The 25,833-nt window shown below is 38.2% G+C and overlaps 1 protein-coding gene across 10 annotated transcripts in view; it reads right to left on the bottom strand.

Annotated features, from left to right (window-relative positions):
* Positions 1–25,833, bottom strand: part of SLC26A8 (solute carrier family 26 member 8) — a 79,361-nt gene that overhangs the window by 29,787 nt on the left and 23,741 nt on the right. For 8 of the 10 annotated variants that reach the window (XM_047732211.1, XM_047732205.1, XM_047732200.1 and 5 more), the window contains 5 exons: positions 18,859–18,975; positions 17,232–17,413; positions 10,019–10,183; positions 9,149–9,298; positions 4,071–4,153 (listed from right to left, as the gene is read on the bottom strand). In XM_047732211.1, coding sequence (XP_047588167.1) covers positions 4,071–4,153; positions 9,149–9,298; positions 10,019–10,183; positions 17,232–17,413; positions 18,859–18,868 — 590 coding nt within the window. In that variant the 5' untranslated portion in view covers positions 18,869–18,975. Of the gene's footprint in view, positions 1–4,070; positions 4,154–9,148; positions 9,299–10,018; positions 10,184–17,231; positions 17,414–18,858; positions 18,976–24,842; positions 24,860–25,833 lie in introns of those variants that run through there. The other 2 variants (XM_047732208.1, XM_047732207.1) reach the window with 2 other exon arrangements.

Raw genomic sequence — 25,833 nt, forward strand, 5'->3', positions numbered from 1 at the left:
CAACAAAGGAAAAAATGAATTGGACTTCATCAAAATTAAAAATCTTTGTGCTTTCAAGGATCTGCTGAGGAAGTGAAATGACAGCCCACAGTAAAGGAGAAAATTCTTGTAAACTGTAAATCTGAGAAGGGTCAAGTATCCCAAATTCCTACAACTCAACAACATAAAGACAAATAACCCAATTAAAAATAGTCTAAGGGCTTGAATAGATATTTCTTTAAAAAGATATACAAATGACCAGTAGGCACATGAAAAAATGCTCAACATCATTAGCCCTTAGAGAAATGCAGATCAAAGCCAGAATGATGTACCACCTCATACTTACTAAAAGGATAATGACAATAATAATAATAAAAAACAGCAAATGTTGGTGAGCCTAGGAAGAAATTGGAACTTTGTGCATTACTGGTGGGAAAGTAAAATGGTGCTGCTGCTGTAGAAAATAGTTTGGCAGCTCCTTAACAAGTACAACATAGAATTACCATATGACCCAACAAAAATCTACTCTTACATATAAACTCAAAAGGAATGAAAACAGGTGCTCAAAAGAAAAACCTGCAGATCAATGTTCATAGCCCTATTTATAATAACCAAAAGTTGGAAAGAAATGAAATGTCTATCATCTGACGAACAGATTAACAAAAGGTGGTATATCCATATAATGGAATATTATTCAGCCATAAATAGGAATTATCCATGGTACAATACGGATGAATCTTGAAAATATTATGCTGAGTGAAAGAAGCTAAAGTCAAAACACCACACATTTTATGATTCCATTGCAGAATAAGCAAATTCCTAGAAGTAGAAATTAGATTAAGGGGTGCCTGGCTGGCTCAGTCAGTAGAACATGTAACTCTTGATCTTGGGGTTGTGAGTTCAAGTCCCATGTGTGGTGTGGAGTTTACGTAAATTAAAAAATTAAAATAAAAATAAAAGAAATTAGACTAAATAAAAAATTAAAATAAAAATAAAAAGAAATTAGCCCAGGGCTGTGGAGGGGAACAAATGGGACAGGGCTTCTTTTTGGGGGGTGATAAAATATTTTAAAATTAGATAGCAATGATGGTTGTACAACTTTGAGAATATACTAAAATCAACGAAAGTGTATAGTTTAAAATGGTGAATTTTATGGTATGTGAATTATACATTAGTAAAGCTGTTATTAAAGCAAGATAGTAAGAAAATATTATAAATAACTTTTTGTCAATATATTTGACACTTTAAATGGGCAAATTCTTTGAATCACCAAAATTGAGTACTCTCAAGAATTCTGGATAACCTGACGTATAGAGAAAGTTTATGTAACTTAATAGTAATTGTACTTAAATAATAGCCTATTAAAAATTGAATTTGTAGCTAAGAACCTTTCCACAATGAAGACTTCAGGCTTAAATATCTTCACTGATGAATTCTACCATGAAGAAATAATGCCAGTTCTATAGAAACTTTTCCAGAAATTAAAGACAAGAGAAAACATCCAAAGCATTTTATAATGTCTACAATACTCTGATACTAAAGCCAGATACAGATATTACAAGAAAAGAAACTCTCAGGCCAATATACATAAATGCAAAAATTCTTACCATCATTTTAGCAAGTCAATATACAAAAGGTAATCATATATCATTACTAAGTGAGGTTTATCTGAGGATGCAATGTTGGTTTAACATTCAAAAATCAATCATGATATTAACAGACTAAAAAAGGAAAAGAAATTTTCGTGATTTGAGGGCCAGTATTGTTTTCCCATGGATCCGTAAAATAATCCCTCAAACTGAATTTGGAAGCACACATATGCTTTGGTTTCTATATCTCTAGGTTTATTTTCTAAGTAAAAACAAAACAAAACAAAACATTGAAATGTTTCAGATGAAGTTTGCTATTTGAAATGTTAATTCTTCTGATTATTTTTATCCTTTCATCAAGACACAGATACAGGACTCCATAACTGACTTCCAAAATTTTGTGTAAAACCCACATTCAGTAAAATGAACAATGTGTTAAATATCACTTGGGAAAATTATTTTAAAATATATTTTGTGATGTATTTATATTTAATCCCTTATCTAAAGAAATGTTATTAGTTTCTGCATTTTTTTAAAAGATTTTATTTATTTATTTGACAGAGAGATCACAAGCAGGCAGAGAGGCAGGCAGAGAGAGAGGAGGAAGCAGGCTCCCTGCTGAGCAGAGAGCCCGATGCGGGGCTCGATCCCAGGACTCTGAGATCATGACCTGAGCCGAAGGCAGCGGCTTAACCCACTGAGCCACCCAGGCGCCCCTAGTTTCTGCATTTTCAATTTTATTTTCTTTAGAATAAGAAGCATCCTACTGTACATTATTATGTATAGGAATCTAAATTCCTATTTTTAAATATCTTTTCCTTCACCATCTATGTCTGTTTTAGTTCCCTATTTAAAATATACTTATAACTTACAAGCACCTAGATGTTTTCTAGGTAATTAGCTAGATAGAAATATAACTGAAGGCTCAAAGGCAGATATTTAACCTTTTGTTAAATTTCCCCTTTCTGTACTTTTAAGAAATTAGAGAAAAACGTGGCTATCCCAAGGAGGTATACAGTAAATGGAATTTATTGCCCAAATCTCTGTCAGTAAACCTTAAATATTCAGTACGCTAACACAAACTACTCTTTTTCCTTTCTGGTGTTCTCTAACATTTAATTCTTGGTTAGCAGTTTAGGTTACAAGGACACATGGTCACAGAAAAAACTAACTTAAATTGTTCAAATTTTCTAATCTTTAGCAACCTCAGATAAACATATAATAAAAAGGGAAGTTCAAAGCAATACCTAACAAAAAAAGAAAGCAATACCTAAAATTAGATTTTTGAAATGCTTACCTATCTATCTATACTCTCAACCTTGTGATGAAACAAGCAAAAGTTGACCAGATGGTTTTTAAGTCATCAATAGAGTGATTCTAATCAGAGATTTTTGGAATTAAATAGAAAATGGGCTCAAAAGTAGCTGTGCCCCGACCAATTGTGTGATGGCAGAGAAAAAATTTAAATTGGTAAACCTTAGTTTCTTCAGCCATAAAAACGAGTATTACTGGGTGGTGCAAATGAAATAAAATAATTGTTATCAATCTCACTGTTGTTCTTGTTATTTTTTTGTGAGAGCAAAGACGCAGTCTTATTTACCGTCGCATTCCTTGGCACCTAGGTGGTTCTGCTCACATTTTTTTTTTTTAACTGAACAGAATTGCAAATGATTTCGTCATCATTGGATTTCACGGAGAACTGATAAGACATGAGACTAATCCAATCCGCTTTCATCAAAGTAGTCTAAGTTGTGTTCTCCTGGAGTTTGCCGGTATCACTGACTCTTTGCAGTATTCCCCACTGAACAGCCTTAGGAAATAAACAACACTCTTCAAAAGCCTGCCTGTGAGTCAAGAAACTGCAGTGTATTGCCTTTCTTAGCTAAAGTGATTCATCTGATGAAGGTTACAGGGAACTAATATTTCCTAATAGGAGCAAGATTGACCCATAGTCACTGGTAGGAATTTTAACGTAAATTCATCCCAAGTCTTTAAGAACTCCATAGGGCAGACTATTTGAAGATAGCTTTCTACTCAGAGTAATGAAATAATTCTTCTTAAGGACACTGCGGTCGAAGTGGGTGAAAACAGAGGGACACTCATCTCCTGAGCATTTAGCTCCAGGACAGAGGCCAGGAAAGCAGACGCATCTCTTGGTCCACCCTTGAGAGTTAGTCAGATAGGTATGGACGTTTTAAAGACCCGAGATGTACTGGGAAAAAACTGTGTGTCTCTCTGGTATCTGGTGCCTCCAACAGTTTACTTGTGTAAAGGGACTGGCTCATCTAGGGGAAGAGAGTAAGAGGCTGACTGGAGAAACAAAGGGTTGTCCTAGTCCATCTTCCTTCATGGACCTCTGTATTCTAAAATGCATTGGAGCCCATTACCCATATTTGTCCGTGGTCAGGCTGCTAGTAGAGAATACCAGTCAGGTAGTGTGGTCAGAGGCTAAGTGAAGGTAACAGAAAGGGAAAAGTAATCCTGAGAAGTGGAGTTACTGACCTATAAGGAATCATATCAATGAGCGTCCTGCTGGTTTCGGTGGCCATGCTTATCTTGTTGGCAAATGCAGTGAAGCCAAGAATCTGTAGGGGTTAAAATAAAAATGCATATGATCATCTCAAAATTATGAATTGCTTCCAGGAATAGAGGTGCATTTAGTCTTGGCGAGGTGGGGAATGAAATATATGTGGCAGTCCCCATGCATGAAAGTGAGAAAGAGAGGCGGGGCCAGTTCAGCAGAGAGAGAAAGGTGGAAATCCTCTCTGACTCTTAGCTCCCTAAGCTCTCTTTATTTATTTGTTTGTTTATTTTCAAGATTTATTTATTCATTTTAGAGAGCAAGGAGAGCATGTGGGGGGAAGGGGCAGAGGGGGGAGAGACTCTCAAGCAGATTCCCCACTGAGCACAGAACCTGATGTGGGGCGGGGGAGGCTCGATCCCATAAGATCGTGACCTGAGCAGAAACCAAGAGTGGGAAGCTTAACTGACTGAGCCACCCAGATGCCCCCTCCCTTAGCTCTTTTTAGCCTTGTAGACAGAATGAAAAGCAACTTCAGCCTTGGTCTCTGACATGACAATGGGAATAAATGGATGCATTTACCAACTTGGAACATCTGGACCAAATATACACATGTTTTCAGGTAGTCGGTATTTTAAGGCCTCAGTTGTATAAGTTTTTAGATCTAGAGACACTGTATCAAGATACTTATACCTTTGGGGGATTGTTTAGGTATACTGAGAATCATATTACTGACTAACCCTTAAGAATAAATATAGAGCAGCATTTGATAGCACAAAGAAAAAGTCTTCAGCAAGGCAATGACTTGCTTTTTAATCTCCCTTTCATTTACTCCTAAAATAACAAGGCTCCTTTCCATTTCAACTAGGGGCAAAATAGACAACCTAGCAGCTGTTACACCTTAGAGAGACCTCACACCAGAGCAAATTAAGCCAGAGACAAAAGAACTTGATGCCCAGGTCTTAGCATAATAATTATGTAGCTGCTTTACCCCATTTTCCCTACTAACACATAAATCTTTTCCCAGGCTCTGCTGAGAGTTCAGACACTGAGCAGAATAGCAATTGGTTTATCTGTGATGCTGTGATCTGATGAAGAACCCTGGGAACCTTACAGGTCAGAAGGGAAAGAAAAATCTGGATCACAGCTTGACTCAGAAAAAAGTTTTCTTCTTTAAATAGTTAAAGGGCAAAAAGTGTGAAAACTGGCCAAGGAACTCTTTTTATTTCCAATATAAAGGTAATGCTTGCTCATAAAGGAACACAGAGAAAAATAGGAAAACTAAAAAGCAGAAGTAAATCACCCAAAGACAACTATTTTTGATGCCTGTTTGGTGTGTGTTATACAAATTAAATAAACATAGGCACAAACACACTCATATACATATATAAGTGATGAACATATAATATGTATAATTTCTTAGAGCTATAGGATTCCTGAATTATTTGTCAGTATATTCTACCTGGATCCCAGATACTGCCTTGAAACTTTCCCTTTCTATTTGACACTACGTGTTAAGGACAGATTGGTGGGTGTGTGCAGTTTCCTCCAGCATGTCTAAACAGTAAGTGTCTTGGTGGGTGCTGTGAGAAGCTTTTTACACCTCTAGGGCATAGCAACTCTCATCCTCCCTCTCCCATTTGCCTCACTGCCAGGGGAAACATGCAAGTCTTTTCTCAGTTCTAACGACATCTCTATTCCTTGCCACTTGGTGGACAGTGATCCTGATCACTTGACTTGCTTGATATGTGTCTAAGTAATTATTGCAGGCTTTGATAACCTTTGAGCATAAATTAGGTCACAAAAAAGTGTACTGCCTAAACTGCAACAATTCTAAGTCTCCACAGACTCTTCTTGCTGATCTGTTTCTTCCCCCACTTCACTCCATGGTGCATCGTAATTATTTATAGCGCTCTCCAAAAAGAATGTCTTAACTGTGGCTCCCAAACCAATCTGTCAGCCATAGTGAACCCAGAGAATCCTCTATACTCTTCCTTCTTGCCTTTCCTAGTAACTCTGGTTAATGTTCATTGCTTTCGAGGTTGCTTGAAGGAATATCACTACAATCCCTGCTGCTGATGTCTCTTAAAAGAGGACTGATTTGCACAACGTGGACGGACCTCGAGGGCAATATGCTAAGTGACAAGAGCCATAGAGAGGAAGACAAACACTGTCTGGTATCATTTAAATGTGGAATCTAAGAGCAAAAACAAAAACAGACTCACAGAAACAGAGAGTAGAAAAGGGTTGCCAGGAGCTGGGGGTTGAAGGAAATGGGGAAAGGTTGATACAAATATACAAAAACATTCACGTTTAAGATGAATAAGGTCTGAGGGTCGAAGGTAACGCACGGTGACTATAGCTGATAACATTGCATTGTATGCAATGTAGAACTTAAATGTTCTCTCTCTCACTAAGAGTAGAACTTAAATGTTCTCTCTCTCACTAAGAGTAGAACTTAAATGTTCTCTCTCTCTCTCACACACACACACACACACACACATGCAAGATAGATACGTGAGGTGATGGAAATGTTAATTAACTAGATGGGCAAATCTTTTCACAATGTATCTGCATATGAAATCACCATGATGTACACTTTATATGCCAATTACACTTCAAGGAAAGCTGAAATTAGCGAGAGTGCCAATATCTGCCTCACAGACGCCATCTGCTGGTGACTCCAAAGCCTCAGCTTCCTAAGGCATCTGTGCTGAGCTGGGTTCCATGAGAAGGAGAGGTTGGCACTGACTCCACTCTCTCGGCACCATTATTTCTGTATAGTGATTTGGAAAGCCTTTGATAAAAGTGGTCTTTCAGTTTCTAACCTTTACAAACTAATATCTTTTCAGCTACTCCAACGAAGAAAGAATATACAGCTCCACGAGAAGTAGACAACAATTATAAGACAAAGCTTGGTCTCAAATTCCAAAGCAATTCCCATACTGTTTTAATCATGCTGGGTATAGACATGGATTCTTTAGTATAGAGTTAGGTGGCAACATACAAATCATGAGAACTTAGTGTTATTTTTTTGCCCACACAGTCTATTGTGGGCCAGTGTCTTTTCAGGGCAACTTCTTTGCAAACAGTGCCTCAGGGATCCAGGCAAATTCCACCTGGGGACCCTGTTATTTCAACAGGCAGCCCTATGATTACCACAGCAGGAAGAGAAAGAACATGGGGACTCTCATGCTTTCTCCTATGCTTTGGCTCCAAAGTCACTGGCCCTGCTTAAGTACAAGGCAGCTGGGAAATTTAAGGCAAATCATGGACATCTGTTGAACTTCAAGCATCTCTGCAACAAAACACTTCTTAAGGGGAAATTAATTCTTGTGGATCCCCAAGCATTCAGCAATCCTAATACTAGAAATGCTAACTTTAAAAGACTGATCTTTATTTATGAAAATGTCTTTAGCATTGTAAAAATGTTAATCATAACTGCAAAAGATAACTTTTACCAGATTTTTTTTTAAGAAAGAAGAAATGTTATCATTAGCTAGCGATGAGCCCCAGCTCTGCCACTTACTAATGACATGGATTAGGCAATCTATTTAACATCTCACCTCCCTCAATTTCTCTACTGTAGTATAGTGAGAATGAAAGGAGGCTGAAAACAGTATGATGGCAACACTATTAAAATAGAAACAGGGACAGCAGGCTGGCTCAGTCAGTAGAGCATGTGACTCTTGATCTCCAGTTGTAAGTTCAAACCCCACATTAGGGGTGGAGATTACTTAAAGATAAAATCTTTAAAAATAAAATAAAATAGGAACAACATTCTATGTAGAAGACAGAAATTCACCAACACTGAGCATAGGCCTGTCATACATATTTGAAGGAAGAAAACTGAATAACTGAAAATCCAAAATTATCTATTGTAATTGACTTTGGAAGGTGTGGAAATTTCTATTCTTCCATTTTTTTCTTATTTTTTCAAAGTTGCTAGAATGAGGGGTACCTGGGTGGCTCAGTTAAGTGTCTGCCTTTGGCATAGGTCATGAACCCAGGGTCCTGGGATCCAGCACCGTACTGGGCTCCCTGTTCAGCAGGGAGTCTGCTTATCTTTCTCCCTCTGCCCCTGCCCCTGCCTGTTCTCTTTCCCTCTCTCAAAAAAAAAAAGCAAAAAATCTAGAATGAGCCTGGGTTATTTCCATAAGGGGAAAAAATCCTATTTCTAAAATACTATGAAAGAGGCAATAGAGAAAACTACTTTAAAAATAAGCATGTTTTACAAATATAAGCCAGTATTTTAAGTTAAATGTATTCTACTTTGTCACAATTCAACATATGTTTTTATTTTATTTATTTATTTATTTATTAATAGATTTTATTTATTTATTTGACAAGAGATCACAAGTAGGCAGAGAGGCAGGCAGAGAGAGAGAGGGAAGCAGGCTCCCTGCTGAGCAAAGAGCCTGACACTGAACTCGATCCCAGGACCCTGAGATCATGACCTGAGGCGAAGGCAGAGGCTTAACCCACTGAGCCACCCAGGCGCCCTATTTATTTATTTTTGAAAAGATTTTATTTATTTATTTGACAGAGAGAGATCACAAGTAGGCAGAAAGGCAGGCAGAGAGAGAGGAGGAAGCAGGCTCCCTGAGGAGCAGAGAGCCGGATGTGGGGCTCGATTCCAGGACCCTGAGATCATGACCTGAGCGAAAGGCAGAGGCTTAACCTACTGAGTCACCCAGGCGCCCCTCAACATATGTTTTTAAGAAATTATTATTATTATTTTTAAAGATTTTATTTATTTATTTGACAGACAGAGATCACAAGTAGGCAGAGAGGCAGGCAGAGAGACAGGAGGAAGCAGGCTCCCCGCTGAGCAGAGAGCCCGATGCGGGACTCGATCCCAGGACTCCGAGATCATGACCTGAGCCGAAGACAGCGGCTTAACCCACTGAGCCACCCAGGCGCCCCCAAGAAATTATTATTTTAATAGTTTCCTCTAATCTTTTTCCTTCCTAGGTTGCTTGCTTTTTAATTTTTTCTTTAAGAAAGTGGGCATTTGTAAATGGTCTAAACCATGAGTTTGGGGCATCAAAACACCTACCAGAAAAATTTCCATCGGAAACTCCAGTGGGTACTGATTGAAAGAAATTCTGATACATTTGTTGATTCTCAGCACAACAACAGCAGTTAGAAATAGTAGGATGCTGGTAGAATTAGCTTTTGGGAGAGTTACACAGTAGTTAACTATGTTCTGAAAGAAAACAAAATTACAAAGGCTTAGTAAGGGGTATGATAATTGCCTCTATTTAGAAAATGACACTCTAGATTAGTTCAAAAAGAAATCCCTAAGCAGTGTTTCTGGGCACAAATGTCTTTATAAGTATTACTAGCACAGTGGAGGCAAATGGAAAGATGGAGATAGATATAGATATAGATATAGATATTTTTTTAAGTTGAAAAAGAGATACTAAAAGATAATAATGCCCGGTAAGGAGAGAATACACTTTAATGTTTCAGTGTAATGGAAGGAACCCAGGAGTTCTGTTTATCAGCCTACTCTTTTTACTAATTTTTCTAGACCACTGATGGATGTTCTTTAGCTTGGCTCCTATGCCATTCTTGCATCAAGGGACAACGTAGCATCTTATATTCTTTAGATGTTTTAGGATACAGGTCTGCTATGAGGCATGTAGTGGGAAGAATTATGCTAGATTACAGTATTTTAAAAACCAACTTTTAATGTAAATCATGTTTGCCTAAAAGGGCTGGGCAAAATGGTTAATGCAACTGAGAACATGATACTACCGGCATCGGTATTTAATTACGACTGTAAATCTAGAAGAGATGAAATTATTTCTAAGACCTTGTTGACTAAGCCGCCTATGCAGCAATCTCTCCACTTGAGTCCACTCCCTTTTGGAGGCAAGGGGAGGGGCACCTGTATATCTGGGTGAGGGTAGAAATTACTCACATAGAAGAAGGAGATGGGGCCAGCGTGAAAACTAATCATAATCCCGAAGATGCAGGTCAGCTGGGACAGGATAATGTGTAGTGCCGCGGCAGCCAGGTAAGCGCTGATCGCAGCCTCCGGAAGGTACGTGGCGACGAAGCCAAAACCTAACAAGCCCATTGAGAGCTGCAGGAGGTTCGGGTGGAAAAGAAAACCGGAGTGAGACAGAATGTCACCAAACCAACAAAGGCATCACGAAAAAGTTCAATGAGGCCCCTGGGGTTAACTCTGCCCTCTCTTTTTCTCAGGACGGCAATTGATAAGGTCCGTCTTTGGTGTTGATTCAGGAGCTCTGCACGGCTGCGAGACCACGCTTCCTTCCTGCTTCGGGAGCGCTTACGCTGAAGTTCTTGCCCTAGCATCTATTGACCTTATTAACGTGAGGTTAACAGTGACCAAGTGGTGATTAGAACAAGCTTTTGCCTTTTTAAGGGCCCTTTTGTTAGATGTTTTGATAGCCCTTTTCAGGAGATGTTAATATCCCTGTGAGGAATGCGGCTTTTCACAAAGGGAAAAGACAAGTTAAAAAACCCCCAGGTACTGGAAGAGATTATGCTGAGTGAAATAAGTCAAGCAGAGAGAGTCAATTATCATATGGTTTCACTTATTTGTGGAGCATAACAAATAGCATGGAGGACAAGGGGAGATGGAGAGGAGAAGGGAGTTGAGGGAAATTGGAAGGGGAGGTGAACCATGAGAGACTGTGGACTCTGAAAAACTGAGGGTTTTGAAGGGGCGGGAGGTGGGAGGTTGGGGGATTCAGGTGGTGGGTATTGTAGAGGGCACGGATTGCATGGAGCACTGGGTGTGGTGCAAAAATAATGAATACTGTTATGCTGAAAAAATAAAAAAATTAAAAAAAAACAAAAAAAAAACACCCCAGGTTCCAGCTCAGACTGGTCGGCCTTTGACCTTTATCTTTACTAAGAATGATTAAACTGAATTTATGTTTTCAGGATTATATACATAATAGATAATATGTATATATAAGAAATAAATTCATTTCTATAAATCCAGTATATATAATAAATATAATTTATATATTATATATGCATATGTACATGTAAAATACCATATTACACTTAATATATAATTTGTATATTTATATTTTGAATAAATAAATGTAATTATATATTATATAATTAAACTTATAAAATTTATCTGATTATATATTTATATATAATTACATATAATAATTCTATATTTATATATAATTACATATGCCACAAATTATACATTAAATGTAGGTTACAATTTAGTATTTTATATGTACATGTGCATATATATGTTATATATGTATATTTTATATATATATATATATATATATATATATATTTAAATATACAAAGGATCTAAAAGGGTAGACCCCAAACTATTAAAAAAGTTACTCTTGGGGAATGGGATTAAAAATTGGGGCAATATTGGGGCACCTGGGTGGCTCAGTCAGTTAAGTGTCTGCCTTAGGCTCAGGTGGTGATCCCAGGGCCCTGGAATCAAGCCCATTATTTGTCGGGCTCCCTGCCTCTCCCTCTTCATTTGCCTCTCTCTCTCCATCAGCTTTTCCTCCAGCTCAGGCTCTCTTTCGCTCTCTCTCACTCTCAAGTAAATAAATTAAATATTAAAAAGGTTGGGGAAATATTTTAAGATTTATGCACTTTTTAATTATTTGACACTCTTGCAATATACGTGTTCATCTTATTTTTTTCCAAATAGGCTCCACATCCAATGTGGGGATTGAACTCACGACCCTGAGGGCAAGAGTCACATGCTCTACTGACTGAGCCAGCCCTTCATCTTTTATAATAAAAAGCAATTTGAAAATTGTTGGATAGAGGGCTAGCCCCATTTCCCCTTAAGAAAGGAGGTTAAGAAAACTTGCACAGCTTAATGAAGAAGATGAGGAAAGATAAGTCTTGAAGCCTACTATAGTTAGCACTTCACCTCTCCTTCACTAGAAGCTCTGAGAAAACAAACTTGGAAGAGTAAATCTTGGAGGTTTAAAAGCTTTTTGTTTTCAAGCTTTCAGTCAGTTGAGCACCATGTCTCTATTCTTTGATCATTATTGCCCAATATGCTCTGCTACTCTAATGGGGACAGTCAGCTTCCTGTCTTTTGTGTGATTGGCTGATCTGTATCTATTTCTGTGTTTAGGCATGAATCCCTCTTTTTTGCCCATTTCTGCCAATCCCTGTCCATCATTTCTTTCAAGAGTTCAATAAAATTCCTCTTCTCCAGGAGATGTGGTGAGAAGAGCATGATTCCTAGGGATGAAGAGCTTGGCTTTAATCCTGGCTCTGCCTCTCACAGGCTATGTGAGCTTGGACAAGTTAAGTAAACTTGAGCATATTTCTTCATCCAGAAAAAATGAATAATACTCAATAGGCAGTGTTTTATATGGATTACATTGTATAAAACATGTAAAACACTTAGCTCAAATCTGAGAGTAGTGACAGAGGCAAATACATTACCATTCACTTTTCATGCCATCTCTTCCTTCCACCTTGTAAGTGGCAAATACCTATAACCATAAAACTCTTTCTTGCTCAACTGTGTTGTGGCATCAGAATCTGTGTTGACCTAATTTTCTAAGCAGCGAATGTCAATCAGTCAGAGTTGGCTTATGACACAAAATCTATCACACATTCTTATAGAAAACAAGTACTAAATGTTCAGTGAATGAAGAGAAGTCTCAAAACACAGTTGTTTCCTTCACAGACAACTTCAACCAACTAAAGGTTATTCCTGTGCTTTACATTCTTTTGACACCGAACACTTCACTTTTATTAATATTAATATTAATTTGCACTTTAAAATTATCTAAAGCACAGATTCTGGAGATAGACAACCTTGAGCCTAATTCCCAGTTTGGGATCTTACTGGTGACCTTGAGCAATTCACTTAACCTCACTATACCTTTTTTCCCCTTAAAACAGGGATCATAGTGGGCGCCTGGGTGGCTCAGTTGGTTGGGTGACTACCTTTGGCTCAGGTCATGATCCTGGAGCCCCGGAATCAAGTCCTGAATCAGGCTCCCTGCTCAGGAGGGAGTCTGCTTCTCTCTCTGACCTTCTCCCACTCATGCTTTCTCTCTCTCATTCTCAAATAAATAAATCAATAAATAGAATCTTAAAAAAAAAGGGATCATAGTAATACCTACCCTCATACAAGGAGTTGTAAGGGTCAAACGAGAGGGATACATGTGAAGTATTTTGAACAATGACTAACATATAACAATGAATGTTAGACATTTTCTAGTACGGACTTCTTTTTAAAATTTAAGCTTTTTATTTTAGATAACTATAAATCAATATGCAGTTGGGAGGAACATTACAGAGAAATCTATGTACTCTTTACTCAGTTTCCCCCACTGACAGCATCTTGCAAAATTATGGTTGACCCTTGAATACCACAGAAGTTAGGGGCAATACCCCCTCCCCAAACACACACAGTTGAAATCCATGTATAACTTTTTTCTTTTTTAAGACTTTATTTATTTAAGAGAGGGAAAATATGAGCAGGCATGAGGGGCAAAGGGAGAGAGAGAAGCAGTCTCCTGGGCTGAGAAGGGAGCCTGATGCAGGGTTTGATCCCAGGACCCTGGGATCATGACTTGAGTGGAAGGTAGATGCCTGACCGACTGAGCCACCCAGCACCAGCCTCCAACATATAATTTTAGAGTCCCCCAAAACTTAACTCCTATTCTCCTACTATTGAGTGGAAGCCTTACCAATGACATAAACAGATGATTAACATTTGGTATATGTGTTACATACTATATTATTACAGTAATGTAGGATATAGAAAATAAAGTATTATCAAGAAAATCATAAGGAAGAGAAAATACATTTACAATACTGTACAGTATTTATTTTTAAAAAATTGCATATAAGTGGGGCTATGCAGTTCAAACTCATGTTGTTCAGGGGTCAATGGTAATTGTTTTAAATACTTCCTTTACATACATTTTGAACCACATCACAGTGTTATAATTTCATTTCAACCATCAAACATAATTTAGGAGGCATAAGAGGAAGAGGAAAATCTATTGTATTTATCCATATTTTTACTCTTTCCATTATTTTTTTCTTCCTTCCTGATGTTCCAAGATTCTTTTATCATTTCCTGTTTAGAGAACTTCATTCACCATTCTTTTAAGGTAGGTCTGCTCCTAGCAAATTCTCTTAAGTTTTCCTTCCTCTGAGAATGTCTTGATTTCCCTGTGATTCTTAAAGGATATTTTCGTTGGGTATATGATTTTGGATTGACATTTCTTTGCTTTTAGCAAACAGAAAATATTGTGTAACTTCCTTCTGGACTCTATGGTTTCTGATAAGAAATCTGCTGCCATTTGTGTTGCTCAGCCCCCGCCCCATTCCATAGGCAAAGTGTTTCTCTTACTGCTTTTGAGAGTTTTTTCATTGTTTTTAGTTTTTAAGAGATTGGCTATAATTTGTCTTAGGGTGGATTTCTATGGATTTATCTTGTTTGAAATTTTCTCAGCTTCTTGACTCTGGACGCTTACATCTTTTGCCAAATTTGGGGAGTTTTCAGCTGTTATTTCTTCAAGTAATTAAGCCCCCATCTTTTTTCTCCTCTCTTTCTGGGACTCTCATGATATAAATATTAGATGTGTTGTTATTTCCCTACTTGTCCCTGAGTCTCTGTTCATTATTTTTTCCAGTCTGTTTTCTCTCTGTTGTTCCTATTGGGCAATTTCTATTGTTCTTTCTTTGAATTCATTCATTCTTTCCTGCCTTCTCTACTCTTCCAAAATTTCCATTTGTTTCTTCATATTTCATATTTTATTTGCTGAGACTTTCTATTTTCTCACTTGTTTCAAGCATGTTCATTATTGCTTGCTGAAGCATGTTTAGGATGGCTGCTTTAAAATCTTTGCCAGATAATCCTAACATCTCTGTCATCTCAGTGCTGGCATCTTTTTATTGTCTTTTTTCATTCAAGTTGAGATTTTTCTGGTTTTTGACATGACAAGTAATTTTCAGTTCAATGGTGGACATTTTGGACACTATGCTATGAGATGCTGGATCTTATTTAAACCTGTGTTTTACCTTACTTATTTTTACAAAGTGATGGCAGGGGAGAGGGCAGGTGCCATCTTGTTACTGCCTGTAGATGTAGAAGTCCAGCTTCTCCCCTAAGCTTCCACCGACAGCTGTGGCAGTAAGGACTCTTCATTATTGCTGGGCAGGGGTAGGAGTTCTGGCTCCCACTAGCCCTCTGCTGATATTATCCTGGTTGGAAGAGATGAGAATACCTTACTTCTTCCCATTTGGCATCCACTGACACTACAACAGATGGGGTTGTCCTCTTCTGAAGGCCATCTCTGATACCACCCTAGTGAGGAGTAGGAAGAAGGTCTCATTATTGCACAGTGGGAATGAAAGTCTTGACTCCCTATTTGGCCTTCACTGACAACACCCCAGTTGGGGTTGTGGGTGTGCACTTCATTATGGGTGGGTAAGGGTGAAAGTCTGGACTCCTCAGTTGACCTTTGATGGCATGAGGGGGTTGATATCACAGTTTTGTTTTGTTTTTCCTTGGTGTTTGTCTGGAGTATAGTAGTTATACATAAAAGTTTTCAGCTTTGCTAGCCTTTTTTGGTGCTGTGGCTATAAAGAACAGACTTCTGTTAGGGCTTTGTGTGTGTGTGTATGTGTGTGTGCATAGGTATTAGCATTTGCATTTCTGGCTTCCTTAGCACCAAGTTTGAAATATAAGAGGCAAAAAGAAAACCCTGGAAACTCACCATTGTGTTATTCCTTGGATCCTGAGGTTCTGAGCCAGTTTGCCTTCTCTCCACTATTCAGAGTCTTATGTTTGTGTTATATATAACGTTCCAAGGCTTTTAGTTGTACTTAGCAGGAGGCATAGGGAAAAGTAGATCTATTTCATCTTTCTGGAAATGGGATATCTTTTCCTTTATTAGATGAAAAAACTGAGGCTCAAAGGAGGCAAGAGAACATGCCCAGGGTCATGTAGAGAATTCATAGGTTGTTGATTTATATTCTGTTATTTTGTCTTCTCTTACAAGATTGATTTTTTTAACCATAGGAATTACATCTTCTTTTTTATTTTTGGTCTCTGTCAAAGTACCCAAATTCATATTTCTGTACCCAGTAGTTATCACATACTGATGCTTACTTACTATGTGACAGGCTCTGTGTTGAGTGCTTTACATGTATTTTCTCACTTAGTCCTCATAAGAACCCCATGAAATAAATGTTATTATTCCCATTTTATACATAAGGAAACCAAGGCCCATAAATGTAAGGTAATTTAAGTCAGTCGTATAGCTGGTATCTGGGCTAGACTTTGTAGGCTTTCTTTTTTTTTTTTTTTAAGATTTTATTTATTTATTTGACAGAGATCACAAGTAGGCAGAGAGGCAGGCAGAGAGAGAGGAGGAAGCAGGCTCCCTGCTGAGCAGAGAGCCCGATGTGGGACTTGATCCCAGGACCCTGGGATCATAACCTGAGCTGAAGGCAGAGGCTTTAACCCACTGAGCCACCCAGGCACCCCAAATTTGTAGGCTTTCAATAAAACCTTATCTAATAAAAGATGCTTCCAGGAGAGATCAGCAAAAATTAGCTAGAGAGTAGATTGGTTGCAAAGAAAGAGAAATAAAGCTAGCATATATGACTTCTGTTCAATGGGTGAAGCTTTAGATGTTAGTCTCTGAGAGAAAATCAAAGACACACCAAAAATAAGTTTTGATATTTTAATAAGTCATTGATATTACTGTTAGCTGTGCTCCTGAAATTTTAAAAAAAGGATTCCAGATCTTGTTCTCATGCTTACTTACCCCAAAGTTTAGTACACGAGCTTAAGAGTGTTAGTCTTGTTGAAAGAATATACATTTTTAAAAAACATGAAATCATGAATAGAACTCTAGACCATAGTCCCTAGGACCTTCTTTAGACAAATGAGAATGTTCAGTGTCTCATCCTAAATCAATGGTGAATTGTTTCTGAGGAGGGGAGAAGTTTTGTCACTAAGGAGAGCCTATCCACACATCCTGTAAGTGTTCATAAATAAGCAACTAAAGTTCCAGATATATCACGACAGATAACAGGAGCAACAAAAGGAAGGGGTCCCTTTGTAGCTCCTTTATTTATTTATTACTTCTTCAGGGGTTCGGAGACTCTGATCCTACCTGAATAATCCCAGTCAGAAAAGTTGTGGATGCCACCACACTCAAGGATCTGTTATAGTCCGCAAGGAAGGAGGGCTTGGAAAAGTCATCCTTGATGAAAGTTCCCAGAATCAGGTTGCCATTGTTGAATGGGTACAACCTCAGCACATCAATCATCAGAGCACTCACAAGGAAGAAGGAACCTATGAAAGAAGGTGTTGGGGCAGAAAGTGCAGTTTTAAATCCAGGTAACCTGACATATTGAAAAATCAAGGCATGGTCTAATGTTGTTTTGTTTTTGATCTGAAGAACTTTTCTTTTTTGAAAGTGGCCATTGGGAAAGTAAGAAGGAGCAAAGAAAAGAACTCTGGTTCCACATGCCATGAGCATCTTCCAGAATTTAGATCTTGGTGGTACAGGTATTAACCTCTTTGCAATTTGGGCACAAGGAGTGGGATTCAAAGGGAAATTGGCTGGAAATGAATATCAGGCTCAGCCACTGTACCTGCTCTTAGAGATGGTGAATGAAATTGAAATGGTAGGTAGGCAGATCAGAAAACAAAGCTAATCAATAATTATAAGAAAAATAGCACCTATCATTTGTGAAGGATTTATTAGTTGCAAAATGACAATGATATAAACCTGTTTCAAACATGATTTCATTCAGTCCTCCAATCTACATAGTCACATATGGGAGTAAAGGCAAATCTTACCTTTAAATTACCTAACAGAAACAAAACTCCTGTAGCCTTATTATCAGTATCTGAAAATGATTGTGCTATGCCCCAGGAACTTGGAAATATGGGAATTAATTGTCCTCTCAGTCTCCCAATGTAAAATCAATACATAATGGATTTTAGTAAAGACATGTGATACTGTCCTTTAAAAAGGCAGGGTAGCACTCTGCATCTAGAATAATGGGGTGGTAATCAGACTGAATATACAAATGTATCTGGAGAAAAAGTGTGTCCGTCAAAATGATCAGTGCTGGTTGGGTGGTCAGTTGTTCAGTGGGGAAGCCAAGAAAAAGGCCTTTATTAAGTAGATGTTGACAATGCCCTTTCAAGATTATTGCACATTTTGTGGTTTGATTGCTATGACGGTTTACCTAAGTGAAGAAAATATGCTGCTTGTACGACTTTCAACTAGTTTGGTCCCTGTAAAAGTTATTTCTAATTATAAATTAGTAGATGCACTTCTGACTCAGGGAAGGAAAGTGCTTGTCCTATGGATTTGAGTGCTTTGCTTACATGACAGCCTTTTCTCATTGTAAATTAATGAGGTAATATAGTTATTGAAATGTAGGCCCATGGACTTGGGTTATTATAGGTCCAGCTGAAAGATGGATCTACTCTAGGAATATTGGCAAACTTGCCTCTGGATCTTCTGGGTTGAGGGCAGTCAGATTTCAATGTGTGTTAATTTCACCAGGGAAAGTACCCCTGCTGTCTAATTCCTTTGGGAAAGTGCTAGCCGACTCTGTCTGGCAGTGACATTGATAATGGCACAATCTCTGAAATCTGAACACTCACCCTATGGATAGAATGTCCATCTTCTGCCTCCTTTTATCCTACCTTAAACATAGCAATAAGGAAATGATTGAGGCAGAAAGTCCATCCATCCCCTGTAGTTCTAGTGCTGAACTCACCAATGGACATTTGATGACATGATCCCAAAATGATGTAAATTACTGAAGAACAGAAAGCCGCATAACAGACATTAAGAGGAGGAATCAGTTGCCTCGTCAGCAAGCTAAATGTCAGGGCTGAAAAACAAGATAATTCAAGTAAGAAAAGTTAGGCTGGCTTTTCAAAGTCACCTTTAATGAAAACTGTAAAGAATATTGAAAATAAAAATGATCTACGTGTCTAGCTGCTGAGTGTGGTAATAAGATCTCTTAACCTGCAGCCCATCATTAGTGCCTTTTATTACCTCCTTTGATATCTAGCTTCTCCTCCTACTTTACCACATGCTTTTACACCTCAGTTCTAAATCACAGGCTTAAACACCTCTCCTTTCAAGGTCTTCATGCTAATCATGGAAAACAGATGTCACAAGAATAAGACCTCTGATTCCAGCAGCTGAGAAACAGCCCCATTTCACACCTTGTCTAATAGCAGAAGGCCCAGGCATCCTCCAGGACTGGAAATAAAGCTGGAGAACAAGAGAAGAATCATATGTAACTGGCTTGATTCCACATTGGTATGTGCAGTCCCTCTTTCATATGACAATCACTTAGGTCTCTTTCTTCAACAACTCCTTCAATGCTTACTTTCTTTTCCAAGAACACCATGAGAATTTGGAAATTTTGAAGCAAATGGATTAACATGCATGGTGTCATTCTTTCATCCTTTGATGTAACAAGCCCACAGCTCCTGCCCTAAGGGTGTATCTTCTTCTTCTTCTTCTTTTTTTTTTTGAAAGAGAGAGAGAGCACGTGTACATGTGCAAGGGCAGGGGAGGATTGGGGTGGGGCAGAGGGTGAGGGAGAGAGAGAATCTTGAGCAGTCTCCTTCCCAGCATGGAGCTCCATGCGTGGCTCAATCTCATGATCCTGATATCACAACCTGAGTCAAAATCAAGAGTCTAACAACCAGCTGACTGAGCTGCCCAGGCACCCCTGGGCCATCTATCTTCAACTTACATCATACCATGTGCTCGCTTGAATTCAGTTATGAGTTCAGTGAGCCAATTTAGTGTCTTAGACAAGAAAGGCTTTGTGTGTGTGTGTGTGTGTGTGTGTGTGTGTGTGTGTGTGTGTGTGTGTGTAGAAGTTCAAACATGTACAAAAACAGTATAATGGGCTCCCATTATACCCATCATCTGCTCCAACAGTGGTCAACTCATGGCCAATCTTGTCTCATCTATTCCCTCACTCCTCTCCCACTTCATATTATTTTTAAGCAAATCCAAGACAGGAAATTATTTCATCTGGTGATATTTCAGTACATATCTTTAAAAGAAGACCCTCTTATTTTTTTTTTAAAGATTTTATTTATTTATTTGACAGAGAAAGACACAGTGAGAGAGGAAACACAAACAGGGGGAGTGGGAGAAGGAGAAGCAGGCTTCCCGCTGAGCAGAGAGCCCGATGCGGGGCTCGATCAGGACCTGAGCCAAAGGCAGACACTTAAGACTGAGCCACCCAGGCACCCCAACTCTCTTATTTTTTTTTAAAGCAATCTCTACACCCAATGTGGGGCTCAAACTCACGACCCTGATATCAAGAGTTTTGTACTCTACTGATTGAGCCAACCAGGTGCCCCAAAAGAAGACCCTCTTTTATTTCACTTGTTTATTTATTTTTAACTATTTTATTTATTTGAGAGAGAGAGCATGAACAGGGGCAGAGGAAGAGGGAGAGGGAGAAGGAGAGGGAGAAGCAGATTCCCCACTGAGTAGGGAGTCCAGTGCAGGACTTGATCCCAGGACTCTAGGATCATGACCTGAGCTGAAGGCAGACACTTAAGCAGCTGAGCCACTCAGGCGCCTTGGAATACCCTCTTTTAATTTAACTACAATACCATCATTATACCTAAGAAATTAATAATGGTTCTCTATCAAATATCCAGTCAATGGTCAAATTTCCCTGCTTATTTCATAAATGGTTGTTGTAGTAGAGAACCCCTAAGATGATCTGTAATGGCTAATTAGTTTTCCTGCCTCTGTGTGATCCTCACCCCTTAAGTGTGGGATGGACCTAGTAACTTGCATCTCATAAACAGACTACAACAAAGATGATAGGATGTCACTTTTGAGAGTAGATTGCAAGAAGACTGTGGGTTCTATCTTGGTTTCTCTTTGACTCATTGTCTCTTTCATCTAGGCCACCAGCTGCCACAGTTGGCTTCAAGAATGTGTGACCTATAAAATTAAACTGGGCTTAGAAGGCACCACACTTGGCTTAATGCTCTAGTCTGACCATCTTGAAATTCTGAATATTTTTTGGACTAGGGGTTCTGCATGTAGCTGATCCTGCCAGCTGCCATATTAGGAGGGCACTCAAGTGCTCTTGGAGATGGAGGCCCACAAGGTGAGAAACCCAGGCCTGTCAGCAGACACATGAGTGAGCCTGAGGACTGATCTCCAGCTTCTGTGGAGCCTTGAGATCACTGACAGCTTGACTACAACCACATGAGAAACCTTCAGCCAAAGATTTGGGGTGATCTTTAAAAAAAATTTTTGCTATTATATGTTGTACTATCTTTGACAATCTTTATCAGATTCAAATGAAGTTCTCACATTGGTTGATAGGTCTCTTAGATCTTTGTAATTTATAATCTCTCCTTCCACATTTTTTTTTCCTAAGCAAGGTTCTAATAATTGCAAAAACAAAAAACCAAACCACCTCCCTCAAGCCCCTCCCACACACACAGAAAAATTGCTCAAATTAGCTTAAGCAAAACAGGAAATTTACTAAAAGTGTACAAAGGACAGTTAGGCCTCTTCAGAGACTGGAACTGGAACTAAAAAAACCATCAGGATCCAAGGCAGTGATCTCCCTATTTTCTTTGTCTCCAGGCTTGCACAGTCTCCTGTCTTTGTTTCCAGTTTGGGGCCACTGTGAACAACATTGCCATGAATATTCTTGTACATGCCTCTTAGTGCATCAAAGTACAAGTTCCTTGGGATTCTATATTCTGAAGCATAACTGCTGGGGCATTTTTCCAGAACATGCCAACCTGTTTTCCAAATGGTTATACAACTTACACTTCCACCAGCATTGTATGACAGTTCCCATCATCTACATCTGTGTTAGCACATGATAGTGTCAGATTTTAAATTTTAGTGTGTATGAGTTAGTGTGTAACTCATTTGAACCTCACTTTTCACTTCACTGATTGTCAGTAATGTTGATCAGTCTCATTGAGTTGTTTCCTTACAGATTTGTAGGAGTATATATATTACAGATTTAAATCCTTTGTTGGGTACATGTATTACAAATACCTCTCCAATTCTGTGGTTTGTCGTTCAATCTTTATGTGTCTTTGAATGAACAAGACTTTTACTTAATTCAATTTATTAGTCTTTTCCTTTTAAGCAGGCTAGTGCTTCTTATGTCTTTGAGAAATCATTTTCTACTTCAAGATCATGAAAATATTCTTTTACATAATTCTAAAAATCCTTGATTGTTTTACCTTTCACATTTAGGCCTTTAATCTACCAGGAATAGATTTTTATGTATGGCATAGGGAAGATGTCTAAAAATTGTGTGTTTTTTGGCGCTGTTTTTGTTGTTTTTAGTAGGTTCCTGCACAGCCTGGAGCCCAATGTGGGGCTTGAATTCATGACCCTGAGATCAAGAGCTGAGCTGAGATCAAGGGTCACACACTTAACTGACTGAGCCACTCAGGTGCTCCTAAAAATTATTTTTTCATCTAAGTATCCAATTGTTTCATATCATTCATTAAGAAGTTTGTTTCTATAGTGAAACATATGATATAAAGTATGCAACATATATTTGTATGACTCTTTTCTGTTCCATTGGTCTGATTGTTACTGTAATACCACACCGTCTTGCTATTTTGTAGGAATTAGTTTAGTAATAGTTTTGATAATTTAAGTCAAAAATGCCTATTTTTATTGTTAAATATAATATACATATAGAAAGTGCATTAAAATAAATGTTGATGGGGTGCCTGGGTGGCTCAGTCTGTTGAGTAACTAACACTTAGTTTCGGCTCAGGTCATGATCTCCGGGTGTGGGATTAAGCCCTGGGTTGTGTTCTGTGCTCAGGAGGAGTCTGCTTGGGATTCTCTTCCTCTGTTCCTCCCTTAACTCATGAGCTCTCTCACATGCACTCTCTCCCTTTCTCTCAAATAAATAAATCTTAAAAAAAAATAGATGTTGGGGCACCTGGGTGGCTCAGTGGGTTAAGCCTCTGCCTTCAGCTCAGGTCATGATCCCAGGGTCCTGGGATCGAGCCCCGCATTGGGCTCTCTGCTCAGCAGGGAGCCTGCTTCCCTCTCTCTCTGCCTGCCTCTCTGCCTGCTTGTGATTTCTGTCTGTCAAATAAATAAATAAAATCTTAAAAAAATAGATATTGAGCTGAATGAATACTTATAAAACAAACACCTTTGTTACCACCATCCAGGTCTTTGTTATAATTCCACCTGTTCCCACAAAGGTATTCATTATTTTGACTTGGTGATAAAAATTTATTTGCTTTTCTTTATAGCTTTACCAGTAGTATACATATTTCTAAACAATAGATTTTAGTTCAGTATGCATTTTCAGTTTGAATTTTATATATATATATATATATATATATTTTTTTTTTTAAGGAATTTATTCATTTGACAGAGAGAGACATAACAAGAGAGGGAACACAAGCAGGGAAAGTAGGAGAGGGAGAAGCAGGCTTCCTGCTGAGCAGGGAGCCCAAAGCAGTGAGCAGGGAGCCTGCTTCCCCTTTCTCTCTGCCTGCCTCTCTGCCTACTTGTGATCTCTGTCTATAAAATAAATAAATAAAATCTTTTTTAAAATGCTGTTGGGGGGGCACCTGGGTGGCTCAATGGTTAAGCCTCTGCCTTCAGCTCAGGTCATGATCTCAGGGTCCTGGGATCGAGTCCCACATCGGGCTCTCTGCTCTGCAGGGAGCCTGCTTCCTCCTCTCTCTCTCTCTCTCTCTGCTTGCCTCTCTGCCCACTTGTGATCTCTCTCTGTCAAATAAATAAAATCTTTAAAAAAAAATGCTGTTGGGATCTATTCATTACATAGATTGTAATGAATCTATGAAGTTTATTTTGAGAGAACTGAGATCTTTAAATATTGAGTCTTCTAACTCCTGGACATGCTATTTCTCCATTAATTTCAACTAAGTTAATTAATATTACTCAGTAAACTATAATTTCTCTAAAGAGGACTTACATATCTTTTCTTAGTTTCATTACAACTTATTCCATATTTTTATGCTTTTGGTAAATGTTATCTTTTTAAAAAAAAATTTCACTATCTGTTCCCTGCAAGTATGTAAGAATATACTTGATTTTTATATACTGATCTTGTATCCAGCAAACTAGATAAAGTCTTATTAGTTCTATTAATTATTTGTAGATTATTTTCTTCATTAGAAAAATCATCATCTATAACTAATGAAGTTTTATTTCTTCCTTTACAATCTTTATACTCATATTTCTTTTTCTGGCTTTAATGTGCTATCTATGAATTCAAGTATAATGTTGAATAGCCCCTACTTACTCTTTAAAAAATATATATATCATATTGATTTATGTTTTAAGTAAGCTCTATACTCAATGTGGGGCTTAAACTCATGACTCTGGGATTAAGAGTTGCACAGTCCACCAACTGAGCCAGTCAGGTGTCCCATCCCTTATTTACTCTTGATAAGCAACATAGAGCACAAAGAGAAAGTCTTTTGAAATGTAGGTTTCTTTCTTTCTTTCTTTTTTTAAGATTTATTCATTTATTTTAGAGAGAGAGTAAGCAGGAGTAGGGGCAGAGGGTGAGGAAGAGAGAATACTCAAGCAGACTCCCTGCTGAGAGCAGACCCAGATGCAGGGCTCAATCTCAGGACCCCAAGATCATGACCTGTGCTGAAATCAGGAGTTGGCTGCCCAACTAACTGAGCCACCCAGGCACGCTGAAATGTAGGATTTCAAATAACTTACCAATACAGGGAAGTGAGAGAATTACTTGGTGGGACCCTGAGAACTAAGTGGTCTAATCTTGGTTAAGCTTAGGCTGTGAAGAAATAAAGGAAAACCAAGTTTCCAAACTTCCCACTACCTTAAAAAATTGTTAAATTTTGAACTAATTTTAGACTTACAGAAAAGTTTCAAAAATAATAGAGTTCCCATTAATCCTTTCTTAGCTTGTAATGTTAGTATTTTATATAGTCATTGTATAATTATCAGAATCAGGAAATTAACATTATAAATTAACTAAAGACTTTGACTCTCATTAGTTGTTCCACTAATTTCCATTTTCTGTTAGGGACTCTATCCAGAATCCCACATTCATTTTAGTTGTTATTTCTCCTCAGCCCTGCAATCTGTAATAGTTCCTCAGCCTTTACTTGATTTTGACACTTTGAAAGAATATTAACAGATCAATTATTTTGCCAAATGCTCCTCATTCTGGAGTGGTCTTTATTTCTGCATGATAGTACAAGTTTACATGTTTTTGGCGAGAATGCTACAGACACAATGTTGTGTCCTTCTTAGTGTGTCATATCACAGGATCATAAAATCTCTGTATGTCTTACTACTGGTGATGACATAGCATTGATCATTTGGTTCAGGTTGTTTCTCTCAAGTTCTCTACTTGTAGAGTAGAGAAGTAGTTAGCAATTATCTTGAGAAAGAATCTTCAAAACTACACAGATCTCCTTACATAGTTTGCAAACTTTCATCCACTAATTTTAACATCTGTTAGTGGATTTTATCCATGAAAATTACTAGTGTGGTGTTTCTCTAATGGTGATTTTCTACTTTCTTTTATGTTTATAAATTGGAATTGTACTGTAAGGAAGATCTAGAACTTTTTATTATTTTTAATTTTTAAATTTTTAAAAAAAGATTTTATTTTTTATTTGACAGACAGAGATCACAAGTAGGCAGAGAGGCAGGCAGAGAGAGAGAGGGAAGCAGGCTCCCCACT

This window comes from Lutra lutra, chromosome 6, assembly GCF_902655055.1.
Source record: "Lutra lutra chromosome 6, mLutLut1.2, whole genome shotgun sequence".
NCBI lineage: Eukaryota > Metazoa > Chordata > Mammalia > Carnivora > Mustelidae > Lutra > Lutra lutra.